This window comes from Carettochelys insculpta, chromosome 29, assembly GCF_033958435.1.
Source record: "Carettochelys insculpta isolate YL-2023 chromosome 29, ASM3395843v1, whole genome shotgun sequence".
Lineage (NCBI taxonomy): Eukaryota > Metazoa > Chordata > Testudines > Carettochelyidae > Carettochelys > Carettochelys insculpta.
In genome coordinates, this window is record NC_134165.1 from 10,175,929 (window position 1) to 10,198,530 (window position 22,602).

The window sequence follows — 22,602 nt, forward strand, 5'->3', positions numbered from 1 at the left end:
TTGGCAGATCTTTAGCTCGAAGTTATAATTTGTCAAGCTGCCACTAGATTCATGTTTTATGCTAATGAAGGCAGACTTATTGACTCAGGGTTAGTCAATGACCGGGTCAACTCTGTCCTCAGGCAAGGAAGAGGTCAAAAGGTCAGAGGTGAAAGGAAGAGTAGGCCAGCATGGATTTTCTTGAAGATGGCTGTAATTTTAGAATAAAACCTATTTAACACAGAGAAAATCTGAAATGTTGCAACAGTCCAGAATGCAGTAAACATAATCTGGGGTTTACAACGCTGAGACAAAAGACATTGATTCAACTGTGGACCTGCTTACTAAGGGATTCCACCAATGTGCTTGTACCTCCATACACAATATTGCCCAAGCCAACATGAGTTTGGTGTTTTGCTTAAAGCCCCAGCTCCTGGAATCATGGGATTTGTATAACCCTCTCAGCTCTCATTTTTATAGCATAGCAAGCTTCTGGCCTTATGGTTGTAAAGGAAAGCCTGAAAGTGTAATGATGAAAGGCCCAGAAACAAGAAAGGAACCCAAAAGAGCCCCCAGAATGTGTTATTATTGTGTTAAATCTCATTTTAGACCAGTTTTGTGATGGGGTGAGCGGGTGTGTGGATTTTGAGCCCTTGAGGTTGCCAATACTTCATTGCTTTAGGCACACATGAGTATGAGGTAATTGATTGGGGTTGAAAGTAAATTTAATTTCTTCCCAATACATTGAGGGGGTGTGTTGGGGGGACACCAGCTAAGGAGAGCCATGTAACCTCCCCACATGACCTTCCATGTGACTCTGCCCCACCCCCACCCCTGCTTTTCCCCTCTACTCCCCACCCCATATTGCTAAAAGGTGGTTGGAAGGTGGTACAACAGCCAGAGGAACTGCCAGTTCCCTGCTCTGCCTGTGTCTCCTCTCTGGACAGCTGCAGCCTGGTAGAGGACTGCAGGGGCAGACATAGGGTTCTGCTCCTTTCCCCACTGGGAGGGGCAGCAGCATACATAGAAAGCACTAAAATGCTGGCAGCTCCCCTGGCTGCCAGACTGCACTCAGACCCAACCACCGCCAGCCCCATTCTCCTGGGAAGCAGCTCCATGGAGGGCCTGGGGGCAGTGGACCAGTAAACAGCTGGTCCAATATGCCGCATCTTGCCAGCCACTTTCTTGCCGGTGCGGAGTACCAGGCTGTACCAAGTTACTTTCACCTGTGTAAGTGACCCATGCAGTACATACGCACTGGGGGGACCTGAAACATTCAGCTCAGGTAGACATACATGTGCTAGCTTTGATTATGCCCACACACTAAAATTAGCAATGCAGCCATGGTGGCATGGGATAACCACCGGACGCTGGACCTAAGGGCTCAGATGGGGAAAACCCTGGTGCTTAGCTGTGCCCGTGCTCAGCATCAGATTACACTGCATTTTTAACAAGCTAGCTCAAATGAAACTAGTGCACACGTATTTACCCAACACGGAAGTCACACCTCCAGTTGTAATGTAGATGTACCCTTAGCATTCTGCAAGTCAGAGGTCATTTACACCTAAACACCTCATCTACAACCCTTTGATCACATACGGTGGACAGCCAGGCACAACCTGCTGGTTCAACTGAACATTACGGGACCTAGTGAAGGAATCACTGGGTAAAATTCTCTGGCACGTGTTGAGCAGGAGGTCAGATGAGATGATCGTAATAGTCCCTTCTGGCCTTGCAACCTATGTATGTAGACACCAGGAGTTGCATGGCTGCAGTACTCACGATATTCCAGCAATTCACTTCACAACAATTTTAAAAAGGTGGTGCATGAACTGGTACAAAGTTGGGAGCCACAGTCCATGCCTCAAGGGAGAGTAGGTGTCAAATATCTCACACTTGCCACCTATTTACTAACAGCAAAAAGAAGTTGGGGGGGAGTGTTATTTCAAGCTGACTGGTTTATATATACTTAATTTTTAAAGTTCCTTCATTTTTTGCATTGCAACATGAATTGTATCTTTTAAGAGCCCTCCCTTATTTTGCAAAATGCTGTAAGAGTTTTGCTTCTTTTGAGCAAATTTTAGCACTGGAAAAGGTTCAGAAAAGGGCAATAAAAATTGTTAGGGATTTGGAATGGGTGTCATATGAAGGGGGATTAAAAAGACTGGGACTTTTCAGCTTCAAAAAGATGAGATTTAGGGGCGATATGATAGAGGCCTATAAAATCATGGCAGATATGAAGGAAGTGAATAAGGAAAAGGTGTTTACTTATTCCCATCAGAACTAGGGGTCACCAAATGAAATTAATAGGTAGCTGGCTTCAAGCAAACAAAAGGAAGTATTTCTTCATGCAGGGCATATTCAATCTGTAGAAGTCCTTGGCAGATGATGTTGTGCTGACCCGGATTTCAACGGGGTTCAAAAAGGAACTAGATACATTCATGGAGGACAGGTTCATCAATACTTATTAGCCAGGCCAAGCAGGAATGGTGTCCCTAGCCTCTGGAAATGGGTGACAGGTGAGGGACCACTTGAGGATTACCTGGAACATATTTGCTGTGTGCCCCACCAATAGAAACACGTGCTGCAGGCTACGCATTGCTGTGGACATTCTGACAATCAGCTGGGTGAGACCTGAATTTCTTCTGGGCAGCTGCCCAAGCACTCAGCTTACAGGAAACACTGGTTACAGTATCAAAACAAAAAGCAGTCCAGTAGCACTTTAAAGACTAACAAAATAATTTATTAGGCGATGAGCTTTCGTGGGACAGACCCACTTCTTCAGACCGTAGCCGTACCAGAACAGCCTCAATATTTAAGGCACAGAGAACCAAAACCAGTAATCAAGGATAAATCAGAAAAAAAAAGATCAAGGTGAGCAAATCAGAGAGTGGAGGGGTGGGGGAGAAAGGTCAAGTATTAGATTAAGCTTCTGGTCTGGCTATGGTCTGAAGAAGTGGGTCTGTCTCATGAAAGCTCACCTAATAAATTATTTTGCTAGACTTTAAAGTGCTACTTGACTGCTTTTTGTTTTGATAGTGTACAGACTAGCATGGCTCCCTCTCTGTTACTGGTTACAGTATGTTTGTGATACTCCATGTCACACTGTAGGGTGTAGATTCCTACTCACTGGAGCTGAGCTGCCACCTTAACAGAAATGGTAAATAAGAGAAAGAACGCAAATCAAATCAAACCAAGAGAATTTTAATGTTATCTTTTCACATGGCCAGTTCCCTCCCTGCCACAGTCCACAGTCCACGTCATACTGAAAGATAATAAATAAATCAATAAATAAATCCATATTTTCCTTCTGGTAATCCCGAGAGACGAGGTGGGTGACTTCCGGTGGTGAGGACAGGGCTTGTTTTCAGGACCACTGGGTACCTCCAAAGCTCATATTTTTCACCAGGACAAGTTTCTCTGCTAAAAAATATTACCTCAGTCACCTTGTCTCTCTAATATCCTGGGACCAACACTGGTACACCAAAACTGCATACATTTTGATAGTCCCAGCAAATAAGAGGTAGACATTTTGTAATAATTCTCTCATTGTTACAAGCCTTTTAAATATTTTCCAGTGTTAAAAGAAGTCTCATATTCCAGAAATTTGTCTGGTTTTACTGTACGTCTTTGGTTTAAAGGAAGATGTGCCAGTTTTAGATTTCAGTCATAACTAAACCTTGTAATCCCCAAAGATTTTAAATTAAACCTTCTCTTTCTATCCTCTACTGATTCTAGACATTTTGCGGTTTCACCCGAACGTCTGAACTTATCTTCACTTTAAACATGGAGTCATGTAAAATAACAAATTAAGAAATTTTTTAAAACAGCCAAGATGATAAAAATATAGTTGCAGAGCAGTGCAAGTAAAAATAATTCTAAACACACAAATCACAGCAGTAACCCTAATTCAGCAAGAGTGCTTTAGTGAACGATTCACAGATCATTTTGGAAGTGTGATTAAAATTTTGCAACAGGGAATGACAAAATAATAGTGTTGCTGGCAAGTTAATATATTTGGTGCCCTAGCTATAGTTTCATATATATTTTTCTTTTCTTTTGTTTTGGGGGGGGGGAGAGTCAGTAAAATTAACTGAACTGCAAATTTAAAGATCAAATAAAATACAACTGTTTTTAGAAACTGTCCCATCTGAAAGTCCACTGATGTGTATATTATTTAAAGGTATTGAATCCCGCCCCCCACTGCCTCAGTGATGAGCTGCAAAGGAAGACAGGGAAGGGTTGTGTTACATAATATTTGGTATAAAGTCAATGGCTGTTGAAATAGAAGGTGATGTATATTTGTAAAATCAAATGTACTTCTATGCCACCTAAGTCCTTCTACTGGGTTAATTTAACTAGTGAAAAGAAAACCAGCATTCTCCATGCACGGAAGACATTCCACAAACATATATTCAATAATAAAACATCAGTAATAATAAAAATCACAAAAGTAAAACACAGTGATAAAAAGAACAGATTATTTCTCCAAAGTGCAACTTTGTCTTGGCATAAAGTAGCTCTAAATGTTACTTAGGGTTATAATAATAATTATTAGAGTTTATCCTGGATAAAATGTTGGCGTCCATTTAATGCTTTATTAAGGTTTTAAAAGGTGACTATTCCCATCTTTCTAGCCCACTGCCACTCTCCTATTAAAGTTCTGTGTTAACACCCCTGCTCTTTGAATTTTCTTTGTTGCTTTCATTCAACTACTCCTTGCTATAAATTAAATCCACTTTTAATATGAAGAGTGCATTTCCTCCCAGCTGTAGAAGATTTAAATGTTAATGAAGAACCTTGGAAATGTGAAAATAAATAATACACTTCTAAGCTTTTACTGACTGAGGGGGTTATTTATAGCATAATTATCATGTTTCTTGTATTTCTAGTCTTGATTTTGAACTCACATTTCCTTTCCTAGCCATTTATGCTGCAAGTGCATTTAGGCTTGGAAAGCACATTTTTAAAAAGATGAGGGAAACATCATATTTGCTTGGGCAAATATCTGTGTCAGCCCACTGATTATACTGCATAGAACTTGTTTCATATAGATCCAAAGTCTCATTCAAGACTTCGCTGAGCTTGAAACTAAGTTCTTTCTGCTTCTTTGGCATCACATCATAGAGAGGTTTAATTTGCCCACCAGGGTATCATCTAGGTGAGTGGGCAGGGGGCAAAGATAGAATTCTTGACCAGAATGGGTGTCTGCAGCCAGAACGCTGAGCTCAGCAAAAATCTCCTGGTCTTCAAAATATTCTGAGGAACATTATTCTTGTTAGAAATTTCACCAATATGGTATGTAACTGACAATTGTATTATATATCATTCAGAAAATTACTCCCTAGAGAAGATGGACCCAGCTCCTTCTGAAAGGGCTCAGTGAAATAGAAGCATTGGGCATTAAAGCTAAAGCACCAATTGTTGTCAAAAGTTTTGGTGAAAAACGTGTAACAGAAAACGTGTAACACTTTTTTTGGTGAAAAAGTGGTGAAATATTCTGTGAAAAAAAATCATCCAAAGGTCCCACAAGACAATGTTGTCCAGAATTTTTGTGGGGAAAGACTTGTGAATCAAGCTCACATAGCAACTTTTTTTTTTTTGGATGGGTGAGGAATCATTTGTGGAAATAAAATGTATCAAAATATCTAGTGAAAACTGTTAACCAAAACCTTCTACAAAAAATTAGACTCTTTGTGAAAAAAATTAAGTAAATCTTTTTGGGACTAAAGATTTTGTAGAAACTTTTTATGGAAAAAGTGGAAATGCATTGTGCATAAATATGTAATTGAAACTGTTAGTGAAAAAAACTCAGAATGACTCACAACCAATCAAGACACTTTTTGAGTGTGAGCACTTTTTGTTCTCTACAGCTTTTTTAAAAACTGTATGTTTTTAAAAAATAATTTGACCCTCTCTAGTCACCTCTCTTCTATCAATTTTGAGGGGAAAGGGACTATTATTTTTAGCATGACATTCATTAGCTTACCATCTGTTGGAAGGATACTGATTTAACAACACCTGTACTGTTGGTGAGGATGCTAGTGATGAGTCTGGAATGCCCTGCTGATGTCTTTGGTGTGTGCTTTCATTCCTAAGTCCATTGCAATGTTCCCCAGGGGCCCTGCATCCTTCTCCCTCTCCCAGGAAGCTGAAGGCAGGAGGCCTGAGTGCCTGTCATGGGAAAAGGCTCTCTCTTCATAGAATCATAGAATCCTAGGACTGGATGGGACCTCAGGAGGTCATCTAGTCCAGCCCCCTGCCTAAAGCAGGATTAAGCTTAACAAAATCATCCCAGCCAGGACTATGTCAAGCTGGAACTTAAAAACCTCTAGGGATGGAGATTCCACCACCTCTCTTGGTAAAACATTCTCTTCTGTTTCTCTGCCCAAGAGCAGGACAGAAGTTCTAGCAAAAAACAAGAGCCTGTCAGAGTGGAGGCATGGTAGCCTTGTTACTTCTGATAGGAGAGGTAGCTGGAGAGGTGATGACCCATTTGTCGAAGGACGACTCCGGTCCCTTGCAGCCAGCTGGTCCCTCAAAGAACCCTTCCTTCGCTCTCTTCTTCTGCTTCATCCGGCGGTTCTGGAACCAGATCTTCACCTGGGCTTCGTTGAGCTGCAAGGCACAGGCAATCTCCACCCGCCTGGCTCGGGTTAGGTACTTGTTGAAGTGGAATTCTTTCTCAAGTTCAGTCAGCTGCTTCGTGCTGAAGATGGTCCTGGGAGACACTGTGGTTGTCGCCCCAGCAAAGCCGCAGCTTCCTGGTCTCACTGGAGACAAAGGGAATGGAAGGGGGTGGGGGAGGGGAGATCGTTATTAAAACACACGCGGCTAGTAACTAAGAGGGTCCCTTTCTAGAGAGTCACAGAGAGATAGCTTTGTTAGTCAGTATCTTCATAAAACAACAAAGCATTCATGTAGCAGTTGAATGACTAACAAAATAATTTATTAAGTGATGGGCCATCATCGGACAGACCCACTTCTTCAGATCTGGAGATCCTGGGTCAGCCCCACGAAAGCTCATCACCTAATAAATTATTTTGTTAATCTTTAAAATGCTACATGACTATTTTTCCCCTTTCAAGTTAGCTAATCTTTCTTTCTTTCTTTCTTTTTTCTTTCTTTCTTTTTCTTCTCTCTCTCGCTCTCCAATACAAACCCATTTTGTGAGTAACACACTCCAACAACCACATACATGATTTCCATTATTTTTCAGTATCATGTGCCTAGATCCCTACTGCAAAATATACTCATATTGCAAGAAACATGTAAATATAGTCCTACTGATTATTTTGCAGAATATGCACTGCAAAATGCGTATGTTTTTGGAATATATATTAAATTTGTGTGTTATGATCTGTGTGCTATCAAATATGCGCGTGTTGCACGTGCCTGTCCATATCAATTGGTTATGTACATATTCCTTTTATATCTGTTCATTATCTCGACCCCAGGCAACAACCCGGACGCTCGTGGTTCTCAGCCATTTGCGCTCTGTCATTCGGAAGTGCCCAGGCGGCGCTGGGCTATGTGGGGGAGCCAGTTTAAAGGCGCACAGAAGATCCCATCAAAACAAAAAAGCAGCCCAGTAGCACTTTAAAGACTAACAAAATAATTTATTAGGTGATGAGCTTTCATGGGACAGACCCACTTCTTCAGCCCATAGCCAGACCAGAACACACTCAAAATTTAAGGCAGAGAACCAAAACCAGTAATTAAGGAGGACAAATCAGAAAAAAAAAATGAGGAAGGTGAGCAAATGAGAGAGTGGAGGGGGAACAGCGCGGGGAAGGTCAAGAATTAGATTAAGCCAAGTATGCAAACGAGCCCCTGCAGTGACTCAGAAAATTCCCATCCCGGTTCAAACCACGTGTTAATGTGCCGTGTTGGAGTATGATACCCGGGAACCAAAGGAGCTGCCAGTAGGAGCCCGGGGGTTTTTTGTCTGCAGGGACACGCGCAGAGGGTTGTCATGTGTCCATACCAGGGCGGACCCGATGCTCTTGGCTGTGGAAGACCTTGCAGGAGGCGGAAGCGCAAGGGTTCTGTCGGTCGGTCTGCCTGCCTGTCTTCCCATTCAGACGGGGGCAAGGCTGGAGGCAGGCAGGGAGGGAACGCGCCTTAGCAGATCTTTCCCCTTTGCAATGACACTAATAACGCGCTCAGGAGGGTGTCACAGCCAGGCAGGGCAGAGAGGGGGTGGGGAAGCCAGGGGAGAGTGCAGCAGATTCACTCGGTCCCTGCCCAAAAAAGCCATTAGCTGCTCTGATGCCGCAACTCATCCCGCAGGTACTTTCACTTTCAGCTCCTCTCCCCTGGGAGTCCAACCGGCCTGGTAGAGCCCCAGCTACAGCCCCCCACTCCGGGGTCACGTGAGCCAGGCCAAGTTTGTTTGTTTGGTTCTTGGTTGCTTGCTGCCTTCCCAAACACGGTTATTAAAAGGATGCACTAAACGAAGGGGGACACCCTGCATGTAGGATTACTGTTATCATCGTCAGTGTTGCAGAACTGAGTCTGAGAGCTTGAGGGTGTGAGTTCAAATGCCAGCGTAATCTTAGCTTTCGACTCAAACACAGCTCTTCCCCTGCATCTCGGTCTCTGTTTTCTTCCATGCTCCTATATCTCCTGTCTTTCTAATTTCCTCCGTCTCTCCCTCGCTTCTTATTATATCCATCTGCCCGTGTGGCCAGTTCAAATCGAGGCAGAATTAAGACCAAAAAAAAAAAAAAACCACCTCTTTCCCGTGCGTGTGAAACTCACGAAATACATCGGAACCCTTTAAACTCTTACAGAACAAAACAGCAGGCCAGTACCACTTGGTGGACTAACAAAATGCTTTACTGGGTGATGAACTTTCGTGGGACAGACCCGCTTCTTCAGATCTAGCAGATCTAAACTTCTATTTGCGTTTCCCCTTCGTTTTCCCAGTGATCAAATTCATCCGGATGTGTGTATACACACACACACATAAACACACGCACACAGTATCTGCTAAATGAAAAGAACTTGCGCCATCGTCACGTCTTTTCCAGCCCTGAAGAAGTGGCTCTGCCCCAGGAAAGCGCGTCACCTAATACGTTATTTTGTTAGTCTTTGCGATGGCACAGGACAGCTTTGTTGGTTTGTGAAAATGCAGCCTAACACGGCCACCTCTCTGTGGCTTTTCTGCAGCGTGTTACATTTTTGCTCTCTGGAAATGTCAGGCACTTAACCCACCTTCCCTTCCTGAAGGTGAACCAAGGAGATCAGGCGTGAAACAAAGAGAGATTTTCCTTATAGCTCTGTTAGCCCCACGCGTCTGCTTTCTTGGGGGTGAGAATCCCCTTGGCTGGGGAAAGTTGGGAGAAGTTGGAGGCAGTTTCGATATACGGGTCATCGGGAGAGAAAATTCAAGGACCGCCTTCGGGCAGGTACCTGCCTCCAGCCCTCCCCAGAAAAGTGACAAGAAAGAGGTAAATATCCATTTGACAACTGTGTGCAGGGCGTAAACGCTGTTCCCTCCCACTCAAACTCCGAGGACGTGGAAATTCTCACCGTCGGCTGCAATCGAAAGTACTTTCAATTCGCACGGCCGAGGAGAACTCCCGGGAGCAGGGCACTCGGTTAATTTTTTTAAATTAAACTCTCCTGTTGTTCCGTTGGATTTCCTTTAAAAGTGCCAATTCCTCCCTTTTCAGCGTCAAAGCTGGGGTGGGTGGGGAGAAGGCAATCTGCCTCCCCCCCCACTTGAGAAAATGCAACATGATTTCACATCCAGTTAGAGACAGAGAGGGTGGCCGTATTAGGCTGTATTTTATCAACACAAAAAAGCAGTCGTGTAGCACTTTAGAGGCTAACAAAATTATTGTGTTGGTCTTTAAAGTGCCACATGACCGCTTTTTTACATCCAGTTAGAGACACTGTAACGTTTTCCCTTAACAACACACTTGCCTCAGACATTTGCAAAAGCTTTGCAATAGACTCCGGGAAAACTTCGAAGCAAATGGTAAACTGTTTGTCTCGATGGTAAATTTAAAGAAAGTTTTTAAAAAATCCCACCGTTTTAAGAATATCTAGCGAAATGTCAGAGCCAAATCTCTTGGAAGATATTTCTGATGCAAGGCGCCAGATAGGGCTGGAAGGTAACAAGAGACTTTTAATACTCTATTAAGGCTCTGAGTTTATCGAGGAGTTCAGAAAATGGTTTCATCATAAGGCTTAATGTTTGGAGAAAGTTTTTTTCCGTCAGTCTCTGCACTTTCCTCTGGGGAGTGAATATAACTGCTACGCTTTGAATTTTGCACTGCACGGAGCGTTCTCAAGATCAGAAGATCTTTGAAGAATAATTTAGAGGATACATTCCCCGCGCGCAGAACTTTTTAAAAAAATCCGACTTGGTAATTACCCCCCTCCTAAAACCATACAAAAGTGCGACGCTGTTTCTTCTCTTTTATTTTGGGGCTAAATTACTTTTAGAAGTTGTCTCGCCTAAATTAAAACGAGACCGAAGTCAGATCCGATGCCTGCAAAATTCCTTTTGAAATATTAAACATTTCATCTCCCCCCACCCCCCGGGAAACAACAACTCAGTTCACAACCACAAATTCCAACCCCCTCATATGTATTCCAAGCTATTCTGAATATATATTACAGATACATTTGAGATACATTTAGTTTAGATCTATAAGATCACTAATTGGCCAACGCGATCAGCCACTGTAGAGAGGCTTGTCAATTTCCTTTTAACTCGTGCTTCCTACAAAAGATAAAAAGTTTGCTGAGGGTGATCTTTTTAAATGCATCTGACGAAGCGAGTCTTTGCCCCCCAAAAATCTGTTAGCCTATAAGGTGCCACGGGACTTCTCGTTGTTCTTTCTTCGTTTGTTAGTTTGTTTTAAAGAAAATAATCATTTTATGCACAAACCAATTTTAACTGAACCCCCAAAGTTCTGAAAGCCACGATCAGGTCGGGGGAAGAAATGGAGTTTGGAAATAATACCAACCAATTCAGGCAAATACACCTGCTTGCAGTCAGGCACTTGCCTATGGAGGGTGAATATATCTTGCAGGTCCGTTGCCTAGGAAAGTTACTTGGGCTCTGCCCGCCCCAGCTCAGCACAAGGCCTGCGCCTCAGACTCACCTGGTCTGGGAAGGCTCCTTTTGATTCTCATCCACTCAAAAGTTTTCGTGTCACCGTAAACATCCCGAGAGAGGCCCCCCCTCTCTTCCGGCACCCCTAGAGAGGGAGAGCGGGCAGGGTGCAGATCCACTCCCCGACCCCCGCAGCAGGCTGTGACAAGGCAAGCGGAGGGGGGCAGGCTGCCCCCAAGAAAGTCGGGCTCCAGGCAGCTGGGCGGGGCGGGACGGCAGCAGGGTGCGTGAGAACCCGGGGCGCAGGGGCGTTGGCTGGAGTGGGGAAGGGGCCTGGGCCCCGCCACGGGATAGCTCGGTGGAGCGAGGCCAGGAGGGGGCCGGCTGGGCGGGTGGGGCACTGCAACGGGGAGCCCCCCTCCCATCCCGCTGCGATCTCCCCCAGCCCCGCGGATGCGGCGCGGCCTCGACTCGCCCGGGCGGGTCCCCGCAGAGCCAGGCCGGCTCTGCCCGCCCCAGCCGCGCTCCGGCAGAGGGTTCATGCTCCTCTCATTGTCCGGCCGGCCGGCCCCCGGGTTCCGCGCCCCGGCCCGGCTCGCGCCATGGCCAATGGGGCGCTCCCCCGGCCACGAGCCCGAGGAAAAGCCAGCTGAAATCCGATCCGCGGGCAGGAGGGGATCACGTGGCCGGCTCTTGGCCAATGGCCAAGGTTCACTGGGAGAGGGACTCTTGGATGAGTTAATGGCAGCAATTTGTAACTTTCAGTCTCTCTCCGGGCAAACGCGCAGGAGGGACGAGAGGGAGCAGTTTCTGCAACAGATCTCGCTCTGGGCTGAGAGCAATGGACCTGACTCCCCCCAACCCCCCATACACACCCAACCCCGCCCCACCAAACCCTCCTGGAAGAGCTGCTGGGATCCTAAAGGTAAGTTCCTGTTTATTCTCACGCTCCCAAGTTGGCTGGCATGCATCTTCGTGTGTGTGTGTGTGTGTGTGCGTGCGTGCGTGCGCGCGCGCGCGTGTGTGTGTTAAAACACATCATCCCGCCCTCTCTTCGGTTCCCCCCTCCTCTTCTTCTGTATCCAACCCTAAAACACCGTTTCATCTTCATTTAGCCGATGAAGTTTGAAATTACTTTTGCAATGAAAATGGATGAACGTGCTGGTTAGCCTGTGTGTGAGAGAGAGGGAGGGAGAGGGAGAGAGAGTTAGGTTAGCATTGAAAGACAACTAACTTTCAGTATGGATCAAGTTAATAGGCATCCCTCCTTTTTTGGTCCCCTGTACTTATAAATGTCAGTCTGTACTGGAATTAAGACTGATCTGATCAAGTGGGTCTGTCCCACAAAAGCTCATCACAGAATAAATCATTTTGTTAGTCTTTAAAGTGCTATATTTCTGCTGTCTTGTTTTGTAGGCATCCAAAAGTGGCTTTATTGACAACCTATAGGGCAACTTGTCAAACTAAAATACCCCCTTACAGTAAGAGGGGATGGTTTTCCTTTCTCCCTCTTAAATTCACATTAATTGTTTTGATTAATTCCACCCCCTTACCCATTTTAAGCAATAAAATTTAATTTTGGATGTCTGGGTTTTCTTTCTCCCCCCACGAACTAAATCTCCTTTGGAAAAATAGTGGGTAAGAAAATTTATTATTAATTATACCCCAGTTTCAGCAGCCATACCTTATAGGAAGGGACAGCCTGCAGAATAGTTTTGATTTAATTGTATTTTGATCTATTGACCTATTTTAACCGACATAAAAAGATACTAGGGATGTAACAAATACGCTAAACTTCGTAATTGTTAGCAGTCTTCTAAAGGTGGTTATCCAACTAGTTATCAGTATAATGACCCTGAAACTAGAGGCATTTGAGAAATCAGGAAATCCAATTTTATGGGCTCGTTGTTAAGCCTTTTTAATATGATCCTGTTGTCTTTTTAAGCTAGCAACCTTTCGAGATAGCAGCCCATTAAAAAGCTGTACTTCTGAGCTTTGCCTGAAAAAACAGGGGCTCAGATGGAGAAAAAAAAAAGAAAGAGCTTAACTCCTCATAAGTCAAAGTGCTGTTTTCTGCTCCATTTGATATTCCAGGCACGTAACACTGTCCCCGCTTCCAAGAAATATTAATCTAAATTACTATTAGTAAGGGACAGCTACAAGTTAATTGGCATTAAAATAATTCATTTAAATTTGTTAATATTACATTAACTGATAAGACTTTTGCTTCAAATGTTCTGTCTTTCTTAGCAGTTATGGGGGAAGAAAATTCTCTAAAAAAGGGTTGCTGCTTTTTTTTTAAAAAATGAAAAACAAAGGTTGGGTGCAAAATGAAACACACTCTTTCCCCCATGGAAAAATCTGTGTGTAATGATTTATTAGAAAGTGGTCTTTTGGAGAAAGCCACACAAGACTTTGGTGAATTAGTGAAACACCTGAACGACTAGAAATTTGACTAGAATTTAAGGGAGCCGATTTATTTTCAATTGTTAATTATGGAATGCAATCTTTCCATTCATTCTTCTTTCCCAATCTCCAAGGGCTCTTGTTCTCATCATTAAGGCCATCCCCTTTCTTTACCTGAGAGCTGGGATATTTGAACAAAACTAGCAAAGGCTTGGGTGTGTTTCCTTCACTTTTTGACATTTTACAGTCACTTGAAGGTCTAATAAAATATTTAAGCCTTGCATCCGGCCATTGATTTTATGTAAAAATGTTCTGCTGGTGGAATTCATTACGATGAAATTATCCCCACTCTTCAGCTGGGTAAAAAGGCCATTCCACACTCCCCATCTGCCTACTTCCTGTGGAGCCAAACAGAGGGGGGGAAAAAAGCATCTTGATTAATATTTACAAGGTCCTGTCTCCTTAATTCATTCAGCAGCACTCTCCCCTTGTTTGTCAACTGAAATCTGGATGCAGATGGCACCTAGGAAAGCTTGCACTAGGCAAGGAAAGCCGGTGGGGGAGAGGCTTTGTATATGTGACTAAAACAAGAGTCTATATGGACTTCTGCCTGGAGCACTCTGGGGCTGTATTAATTGAATCAGAGAAGTTGCTCAGCTAGGCCTACTCCATGCCAATGCACCTGCTCTATTTCACATGTGGTCTCTTCATGTTCTTTTGCACACAGCCAATCCAAACAGGCAGCCACATTCAGATCTTGAAGAAGAAGGCTTTATGCTAGGCTCCAGGCCACATCCACCATCTACCTGCACAGTGGCTCATCATAGTCAAAGTTCAGGACCACTGTGAGTTAAGGAAGTTATGAAACCTGAATTCCACCCTCCTTGAATGCGAGTAAGCAATGCATGTTCATAGTGGCTGTGTCTACACTAGCACCATGTTTTCGAAAGAGGCCTGCAAATGAGGAAGTTGAAAATGCAAATGAGTTGCAGATTTACATATCTGGTGCCTCATTTGCATATTCATCTTTCTAAAGAAGAAAAGCAGTGTAGACATGGCTCTTTCAAAAGTAAACCCAGTCTTCGAAAGAACCCTTCTTCCATTTTTTCCCATTTGGTTTTGGGAAGAAGGGGCTTTCAAAGTCAGGGGGGTCCTGTCTACACAGGCGGTGTGTGTTTTGAAAGCGGCACTTTCTAAATGTGTGTGGCCACCATTATGCTAATGAGGCACTGCATATTCATGGCAGTGCCTCATTAACATCTGCCAAAATCCCTCATTACCATGCCCCTTCCAAAAGGAGGGGGCCACTGCAGATGCGGCCTATGTGAACAATGCATATTCCTAGTCTGTATGTGTAAATAATACATGTTCAGTGTCTCTGTGTGTGTGTGTCTGTGTGTGTCTGTGTGTGTGAACAATGCATATTTCTGGGTGTGTGTATGTAAACATTGCATGTTCATTGTGTGTGTATGTGTGTAAAAAGGGAAAACAAGTTTCCACTATCCACAATTAACAAATTTCTAGGAGAATTCCAAATATTTAAATTGCTAAAAAATTTGAGCAGCTGCTGACAAACCCAGTCTCTAAATAAAGACAAGGCATGGACAACTGATGTTTTACAATGTAAGATCATGTTTAGAAGACACAATAGTCACTTGTCAAGCACTGCAAAGGGAGCATGATGGGTGATGTGTACGAATCAGCTTTTTTTTTTAAAGTAAAGATACACAGTGAGGCTACATCTTCACTAGAGAGTTTTGCCAAAAAAACTGGGGGTTTGTAGACAAAACTTGCAGAGCGTCTGCACACAAAATGTATTTTGTTGACAGGAACTGTCAAAAAAGCTGTGTAGATGCTCTGGGGGGACCTTTTGTCAAGACAACAGATTAAAAGATCGATCTGCTTTTGTGTGTAGACACAACTGTCGACAGAAGTTTTGTCAGAACATCTCTTCCGACAGTAACGTCTGCAGACAGATGCTTTTTGAGTGTAGACGTAGCCTAGGGATTTTTCCGCCTCTTTTTCTGTTTCTGATGAGTTTTCCTGGTTTTTATTGATAAATAATTTTAAAAATCAGGCATTTATTTTTGGAGCATGGTGGCATGTGCTAGGTGCTGTACAAAAGTCTGGCAAAAAAGATACCTGATTTCCCTGGGATAGGGTAGTTTTACCTCGAATTTCTGGGTATGCCAATTGAATGGTAGCAGCTCTTTGATTGGCTGCAGAGGGAGCGCACGGCTCTCATAGTCAGTGTGGTGCGCAATCAGCATGCTCTTCACTTTATGTGCCTTTGCTGTACGTGCATGTCACTTTAGTAGTACAGATACGGAAAAAAAACCTGTGTGAACAGAAACCAGTGGAATCTGGGGTATCCCTGAATATGGGTAATTGTAGACAAAAAGTCCCGCAGGCCAAACATAGCTGCACTATTCTCCTTCAAATCTTTCTGTAAAATTCACCTCTCTGCCAAAATTGTAGGCATGCAAATGCAGTTAGCAAAATTGCCTTAACCCAGGATATCGTCTTGGTTACAACAACCTTCTGGCCCACTCATGTGGCCCACTCGCTAACTTAAGTTGCCCATCACTGATTCTGCTGGTTTCTATAGAAATATAGGGGAGGAGGCATGGGAGAAAGCTTGTGTGTGTATGGAACAGTGGAAGGGGTTGTTGGGTCTCACACTAAGAACTTTAAAAGCCACAATCCAAAAGTGCAAAGAGAGAATTGCATGATGGGGTTCATGACACTTTCCGTGCACACGTGCGCACACGTACCTGTTTGTGCCTCAAACGTTGTTTTTTTTTCTATCTTCCATTTTCTTTAAGGTGCCTCCACAGCTCCGAGCGTATCACACAAACTGATCTGAGATCTGCTGGGAAGAAGAATGAGAAACGTGAAGGAGCCTTTGGTTCCCTGGTGTGTTGGAAGATGTGCAGTGCCCAACATGGTGTTCTGATTGTCTGTTGGGTGCATGGAGGCATCAGAAGAGGCTGGTAGAAAATGCAATGAGGAGCTGACAAGGTTCTCTTCATTTTCCCCCCCTCACTGGGTAAATGAATCTGCACTGAAAAATTTGGCCTTTCTGGAGACTTTTAGTATCATTCAGGATTTCTGTCATTTCCTCTATCTGCAACTTTTCCTGTGACTTGAGCTTGCTACTTCAATATAAGAGGCAACTTAACTTGGGAAGGATACACATGGCTTACAAGTAGTGCAGGGAAACTAAAACTGTGTGTAAGCACACACAATATGGGTTATTTGTAGCCTTCCACATTATGCACCTCACACATGTGAGGCAGAGGCATGAGTAGAGGTTGAACAGCAGGATAAAGATTCTCATATGCAGCAAGGAAGGATGCCAATGTGAGATCCTGGGTGGATGTAGAGAGAAGCCCTGAGTTGCCCTGCCCCACACCTCACCATTTTCACCAGTGCAAAGTGTTTATTATAACTGACTTCCATTTACACAAAGGCCATGAAGTTCACAGACAGTGGAGTGAGGAGCATATTATGAGTCATGGATTCATAGATTCCAAGGCCAGTATTGTCATCACCTAGTGAGATGTCCTATACAGCGCAATTGATAGAGGTTTCCCCCACAAATTCCCAAAGCAGAAAAAAATCCCATCTTAATGATTGGCTCAAAAGTAATGATGCTGTTGTTTAAAACTTACCCTTTATTTCCACTTGGAATGTGTCTCGCTTCAAATGCCAGCCACTGGACAGTGTTAGACCTTCCTCTGCTTGATAGATGAGTCCCAGTATTAAATATTTGTTCCTTCTGTAGCTGCCTATGGACCGTGATCAAGTCACCTTTTAACTTCTTTTTCTTTAGCTAAACAGATAGAGCTCCTTGAGTCTTTAGTCATTCTTGTGGCTCTTGGAACCTTCTCCAGCTTATCAACATCCTTCCTGAATTGTAGGCATCAGAACTGAATGCTGTCCTCCAGTAGTAATTGGAACAGTGCCAAACACAGAGATGAAATAACCTCCCTGCTCCTGGTTGAGATTCCCTCCCTATTTATGGACCACATTAGCCTTTTTGGCCACAGCATCATACAGAGAGCTCATGGTGAGCTGATTATCTACCACAGCCAGAGTTCCCTCTAATTTTTTCCATCCGTGGGAGGAATAAATTTTGTTATGTGCACCAATGCATGTGCGGATGTGTACCACCAATAGAAATATATGCTGCTGGCTGTGAGTACTCTGCTAATTTTCTGGGTGTCACCTGAATCTCTCCCTGAATCTATCCTGGGTGGCTGTGCATGCACTCAGCTACACTGTGTGCTTGTGCAGCTACTCGGCCACCCCCAACTGAATAGCAGAGCACTCACAGCTAGTTTTTTTTCCCACTGGTGGTGCAAATTCCAACATGCCTTGGTGCACATCAAATCGATTCCACACATGGATGGAAAAGATAAGAGGGAACATTGACCATGACTCACCAAATCTTTTTTCAGAGCCACTGCTTCCTAGAATAAAGTTTCCCATCATGTGAATGCAGCTGACATCCTTGTTGCCAGATGTATTCATTTATATGTAGCCATATGAAAACACATATTGTTTGTGTGTGCTCAGCTTACCAAGCAATCCAGACTGCTCTGTCTTAGTGATCTGTCCTCCTCATTATTTACAAGTGCCCCCACTTGTGTGTCATCTGAAAACTTTACCAGTGATGATTTTGTTAAAGAGCTGAAGTGTGTGATCACAGGATGACTGCAAGTCACCAATGGGAATTCCTTGAGCTTCATGTGCAGCTACTGGGGAGCAGTAATAAGGAAGGAGGGACATACAAAATTGCTGATAGGAAATATTGGTCAAATCTTTTTTTCTGGAAATTAATTTATTTAAGCCAGGTGGCAATTGCCAGAGCACTGAAGGCCCAAGAACACAAGGGCAGGTAGGAACCAAACTCCCTTTAAAATCAGTGGGCATTAGGTGCCTTAAAAGACTCGTCTTCTTTATTGTAGTTATCCACACACGATACCTGGGAAGTAGGAGAGTGCTGTTATCCCCATGCTGCAGAGGCCAGGAGACTGGGAGTCAAATATGCAAGAGCAATTCTGAACCACATTTCCCAAGGGCCTAGTGAATTTTGGTGCCTTAATTTTTGGGTTAGCAGCTTGAGACACCTCTGACAACTTTCTGAAATCAGCAGAAGGCCCTTTGTGGTCTGTCAGGTTGCTCACACTCAAGCTAAGCTGCAACAGGCAGAGGCACCAGAGAAATCTAACTAGGCTTTTTTTTTTGGCTGCATGCAGAGAGCTTTGTGGCATAGGGCAGGGTAGTAAGTGCCTGTCTTTCTCTCTGAGCCTGTTCCTGATGCAAGGTCACCTGGAAGAATAAATTAGTTTCTGGGTAGCAGGAAGATATTAACAAATTGGGAGAAGCTAAAAAAGAATAAACAAAACAAGATCTAAATATTTATAGCTTGGCTAAGTAGTGGCAGTGGGCTTAGATTTATAGCTTGAAGGGATTGTTATGATCATGTTGCCTGACTCTGTGTAACACCAGCCACGGAATTCACCACCATAGCCCATAACTTTGTAAGCCAGGATGACAAGAGCATACCCCAAATCTATAGGGGGAGGACTAGAAAGACAGATGCAAAAGTGATAGGCACAAAATGTTAGCTAGATGGTACAGGCCAAGCGCTAGCTGGGCAAGCCATCTGTAATGTGCAGTAATAAGGTATTATCTCTTTGGACAGTTTGTGAGCCCTGAAGTGGTACTTACCACATTTCAGAAGCCCGCAGCATCCAATTGCACCAATCACACACAAGTTGTAGCCCTCACATGTTCCTATATATTTAGTAAAGCTTATTCTGAAACAATATGGTTTCCCCATCCTCATATTCTTGTGCAAAGAGCAAAAGGCACGGCACCCTCATTGCAAGGTGCAAACATTACGACCCTGCATCTCCTCTAGATGGGCTCTCCCACCACAGATATCACTTTTGTCTTGTCGGGGTGCCCCTACCATGGATTAGTACCTGGATCTAATTAAAATGAGTGATAGCTGTAATCTAGACACAGAGAGAAGTGTATCCATCCTTCCACCTTGAAGGTATAACTTTAAAAGGGAAGCTTCTAGCAACCCTTATATTTAGACTGCTCGATGCTTTTTTCCATTTAAAAAAAGCCTTTTTCAGACAAGCTGAGCTCAGGTACGTCCACTATCTGCAAGAGGCCTTTGAAATTCTCAGAGGCATAATTCTTAGTTTAGAGAAGAGCCTTTTATTTGTTCCCCAAAATTAGCATTTCCTAACTTTAGCAGGCTTGACTTTGCAATCGAAATAATGTTCTTTTAACTTAGGGGTCATTGTGGGTTTTTTATGTGGTATGTCATTCTCTGTCTGTGCGTGTGGTATGAAAGAAAGAAAGAAAGAGGAAATTAGTCATTTATATAAACAACAACTCACAGATAAACTAGTTAGAAATGTTATTAGTTGTGTTTGTAACATCAGTGCCAAAGGACTGTGCTAGGCCCTGTATGGAGTAATAGACAGTTCCAGACCCTTATCTAAATAGGGCATATAAGCAGAGTGGAGAAGTCAAGCAACTGGGAATTTTAAATGAGGTTAGGTGTTTGCACCTAACTCTCCTAGCAAGCCAGCTGCTCACCCTTAATGGCACAGTTAAAGCCCAGCTCCAAACTTTCAGCACAAGACTTGACTCAGGCATGAATTAATGCAATGATCCCACTGACATCCCTTTACCTATCTCTGCATGTGCTTCTTTCACCCGACATTGGCCTTCTAAGAGACGACCCAGGCTATATCTACACTACAGCGATCTTTCAAAGAATTTCTTCCGGAAGAGCTCTTCCAAAAAAAATGCTTTCAAAAGATCGCATCCACGCACAAAAAAGTGGATTGAAAATCGATCTGCTCTTTTGATAGAGAGTGTCCACATAGCCTCTGCTCTTTTGAAAGAATGGGCTAGGGATCAAAAAATCCAGAGCCATAGGGAGTGTTCTTTTGGAAAAAGTGACCGCAAAATGTATACACATCCCTTTTTTCAAAAGAAGCTTTCAAAAGCAGGCACTCTTCAGCTGTGTCTACACTTGCATTCCTCCTTTGAAAGAGGAATGCAAAGGAAGAAAATCAAAAATGCATAAGAGGCATCGATTTGCATATCTCATACTTCATTTACATAATATCTTTTCAGAAGAGCTTCTTTTGAAAGAAAAAAAGCATTGTAGATGAGGCTGTTTTGAAAATAAACTCCATCTTTGAAAGAAGCCTTCTTCCTGAAACAAAATAGGAAAAAGGGTTCTTTCGAAGATGGGGTTTATTTTTGAAAAAGCCCCATCGATGCTGCTTTTTCTTCTTTTAAAAGAAGCTCTTCCGAAAAGAGATTATGCAAATGAAGCATGAGGTATGTAAATCAGTGCCTCATTTGCATTTTGATTCCCCTCATTTACATTCCTCTTTCGAAAGAAATGCAAGCGTAGACACAGCCTTCCTAATCCGGGGGTGGAAGAGGGCTTCCAGAAGAAGAGCTGCATTCTTTCAATTTTGGATCAAAAGAGTGCATTTTCTGTGTGGATGTGTTCTTTCAAAGAACAGCTGGATTTTTTCAAAAGAGCTTGCTAGTGTAGACGCAGCCTCATAAGGCCAGAAACAATAAGAAATAAGTAAAACATCAGTGAGCCTCATCTTAGCTGCTTAAGTACATTTTATGGGGAGAGTGATCCAAGCAAGACACATCCCCAGCTGGAGTGCTGTATAGTCATCTTCGCTTTACTCCTGTTAACATTGTTAGCGCTTCCTGTCCTAATTAGGAACTGAATGATAAAGGTACCATACTCATGGTCTAGATTGGTTATAGTCTCCTTTGCAAGCTCTTTCTTCCCAGCCCTTAACTGCTTTGTTTCCCATATTATGAGTCTCGAAGCAGATGGTTGTCTGTTTGATGGTCACAGGGGTGTGCTAGTAGTTCAGAATGAGAGGGAAATGAAAGCAAGCTAAAGTGGAAGTCTCCTAGAGCAAAGCCTCCCCCACTCCCAGGAAAAAAAGCCCTTCCCTTGGAGCAGAGGTGCTGCTGTGATGGGGATGGAAATTGACTCATTGCAAATGCACTGAGCTGATGGGGGACTTTTATTCTATGCCTGGAAACGGAGTTTTGTTCTGTGTACATTCACTGTAATGTGCCGGGGTTCAGCTCCTCTCTGTGGTGTTTTAAAGGACTTCCTCATTATAATACCAGCTGCTTATCGAGCACTTTGGATCATTGATTCTCAAAGCACTTTGTAAGGGAGGTAAGCATCATTATTCCCATTTTAAATATAGGAAAACTGAGGCACAAGGAGGAGAAGAGACTTTCCCAAGGTCACCTATAAGTCCAGTGGCAGAGACAGGAACAGAATCTATATGTTCTGAGTCCTTGCTGTGTGCTCTCTCTACTAAGAAGTGTGGCCACCCTATGTAAAGTCTAAGAATATTATATGTAGAGCTGGCTATGCCCTTTTATGTTTTTGCACAAAATTTTGATTTTCAGCAGAAATTCAAATTTTAGAATATTTAGGCTGAAAACTGAAATAATGTAATTCTGAAATAGTGCCTTATTGTCTCCTGGCATCAGGTTTCATTGTCAGATTGCATCTCCCATTGTATCTACAGCTCCTCTCTTGGAAAGGGGAAACAATGCATCATGGGGGTCCTTGGCCATGTTATTCGGGAGGGATAGGGTATGTCTACATTACCTGGAAAATCGACATGGTCGAGTTCAATCCTCCAGAGTTTGATTTCACATGCCTAGCAGAGAGGAGTGAAATCAACCTATCAGGGGTCAACAGTCGACCCCTGCACTTCTCAATATTGCGAGGAGTAAGGGAGGTTGACGGGAGAATTTCTCCCACCAACCACCCTCTGTGAACAAGGCCAGGTGAGTCGAGTGCAGATAAGTCGATTCTAGCTATGTGATAGCTGTAGCTGGAATTGTATATCTGCAACGACTGACCTGCCTAGTGTAGAGCAAGCCTTTTTAGGCCAGGAATCCTGCTCACAGAGGGAAGTGGGCAACCCTGTGGCAAACAAACAAAAACTCCCACAGAACATTTTCAAATTGAAATATTTTGATTTCCAGCTGGAATATTTCAGTTTTAAGGTATTCATATTTTGGATAAAAACCAAAAC

The 22,602-nt window shown here is 43.4% G+C and overlaps 2 protein-coding genes across 3 annotated transcripts; one reads left to right on the forward strand and one right to left on the reverse strand.

Annotated features, from left to right (window-relative positions):
* Positions 1-3,173: 3,173 nt before the first annotated feature.
* Positions 3,174-11,705, reverse strand: LOC142003344 (homeobox protein Hox-B1-like). Its single transcript, XM_074980223.1, has 2 exons — positions 11,103-11,705; positions 3,174-6,752 (listed from the first exon to the last, which is right to left on the reverse strand). The coding sequence occupies exons 1-2, from the start codon at positions 11,593-11,595 to the stop codon at positions 6,409-6,411; spliced, it is 837 nt and encodes a 278-aa protein (XP_074836324.1). The 5' UTR covers positions 11,596-11,705; the 3' UTR covers positions 3,174-6,408.
* LOC142003345 (uncharacterized) lies at positions 11,663-20,484 on the forward strand. Of its 2 annotated transcripts, XM_074980224.1 has the most exons (3): positions 11,663-11,978; positions 14,187-14,304; positions 16,285-20,484. In XM_074980224.1, exons 1-3 carry the CDS (start codon positions 11,663-11,665, stop codon positions 16,454-16,456), a joined length of 606 nt encoding a protein of 201 aa, XP_074836325.1. In that variant the 3' UTR covers positions 16,457-20,484. The 2 variants fall into 2 exon arrangements, 1 of the variants encoding a protein (XP_074836325.1); XR_012642812.1 differs by lacking the exon at positions 14,187-14,304 and having other exon boundaries at positions 11,871-11,978.
* The last annotated feature ends 2,118 nt before the right edge of the window (positions 20,485-22,602 follow it).

Excerpts from the sequence above, each read along its gene's own strand:
- LOC142003344 (XM_074980223.1), bottom strand. The coding sequence starts at position 11,595 with ATGAACCCTCTGCCGGAGCGCGGCTGGGGCGGGCAGAGCCGGCCTGGC. Across the intron at positions 6,753-11,102 it reads AAGGAGCCTTCCCAGACCAG|TGAGACCAGGAAGCTGCGGC; the intron begins GTGAGTCTGAGG and ends CTTTGTCTCCAG.
- LOC142003345 (XM_074980224.1), top strand. The coding sequence starts at position 11,663 with ATGGGGCGCTCCCCCGGCCACGAGCCCGAGGAAAAGCCAGCTGAAATC. Across the intron at positions 11,979-14,186 it reads GAGCTGCTGGGATCCTAAAG|CCAATCCAAACAGGCAGCCA; the intron begins GTAAGTTCCTGT and ends TTTTGCACACAG. Across the intron at positions 14,305-16,284 it reads AGTCAAAGTTCAGGACCACT|GTGCCTCCACAGCTCCGAGC; the intron begins GTGAGTTAAGGA and ends ATTTTCTTTAAG.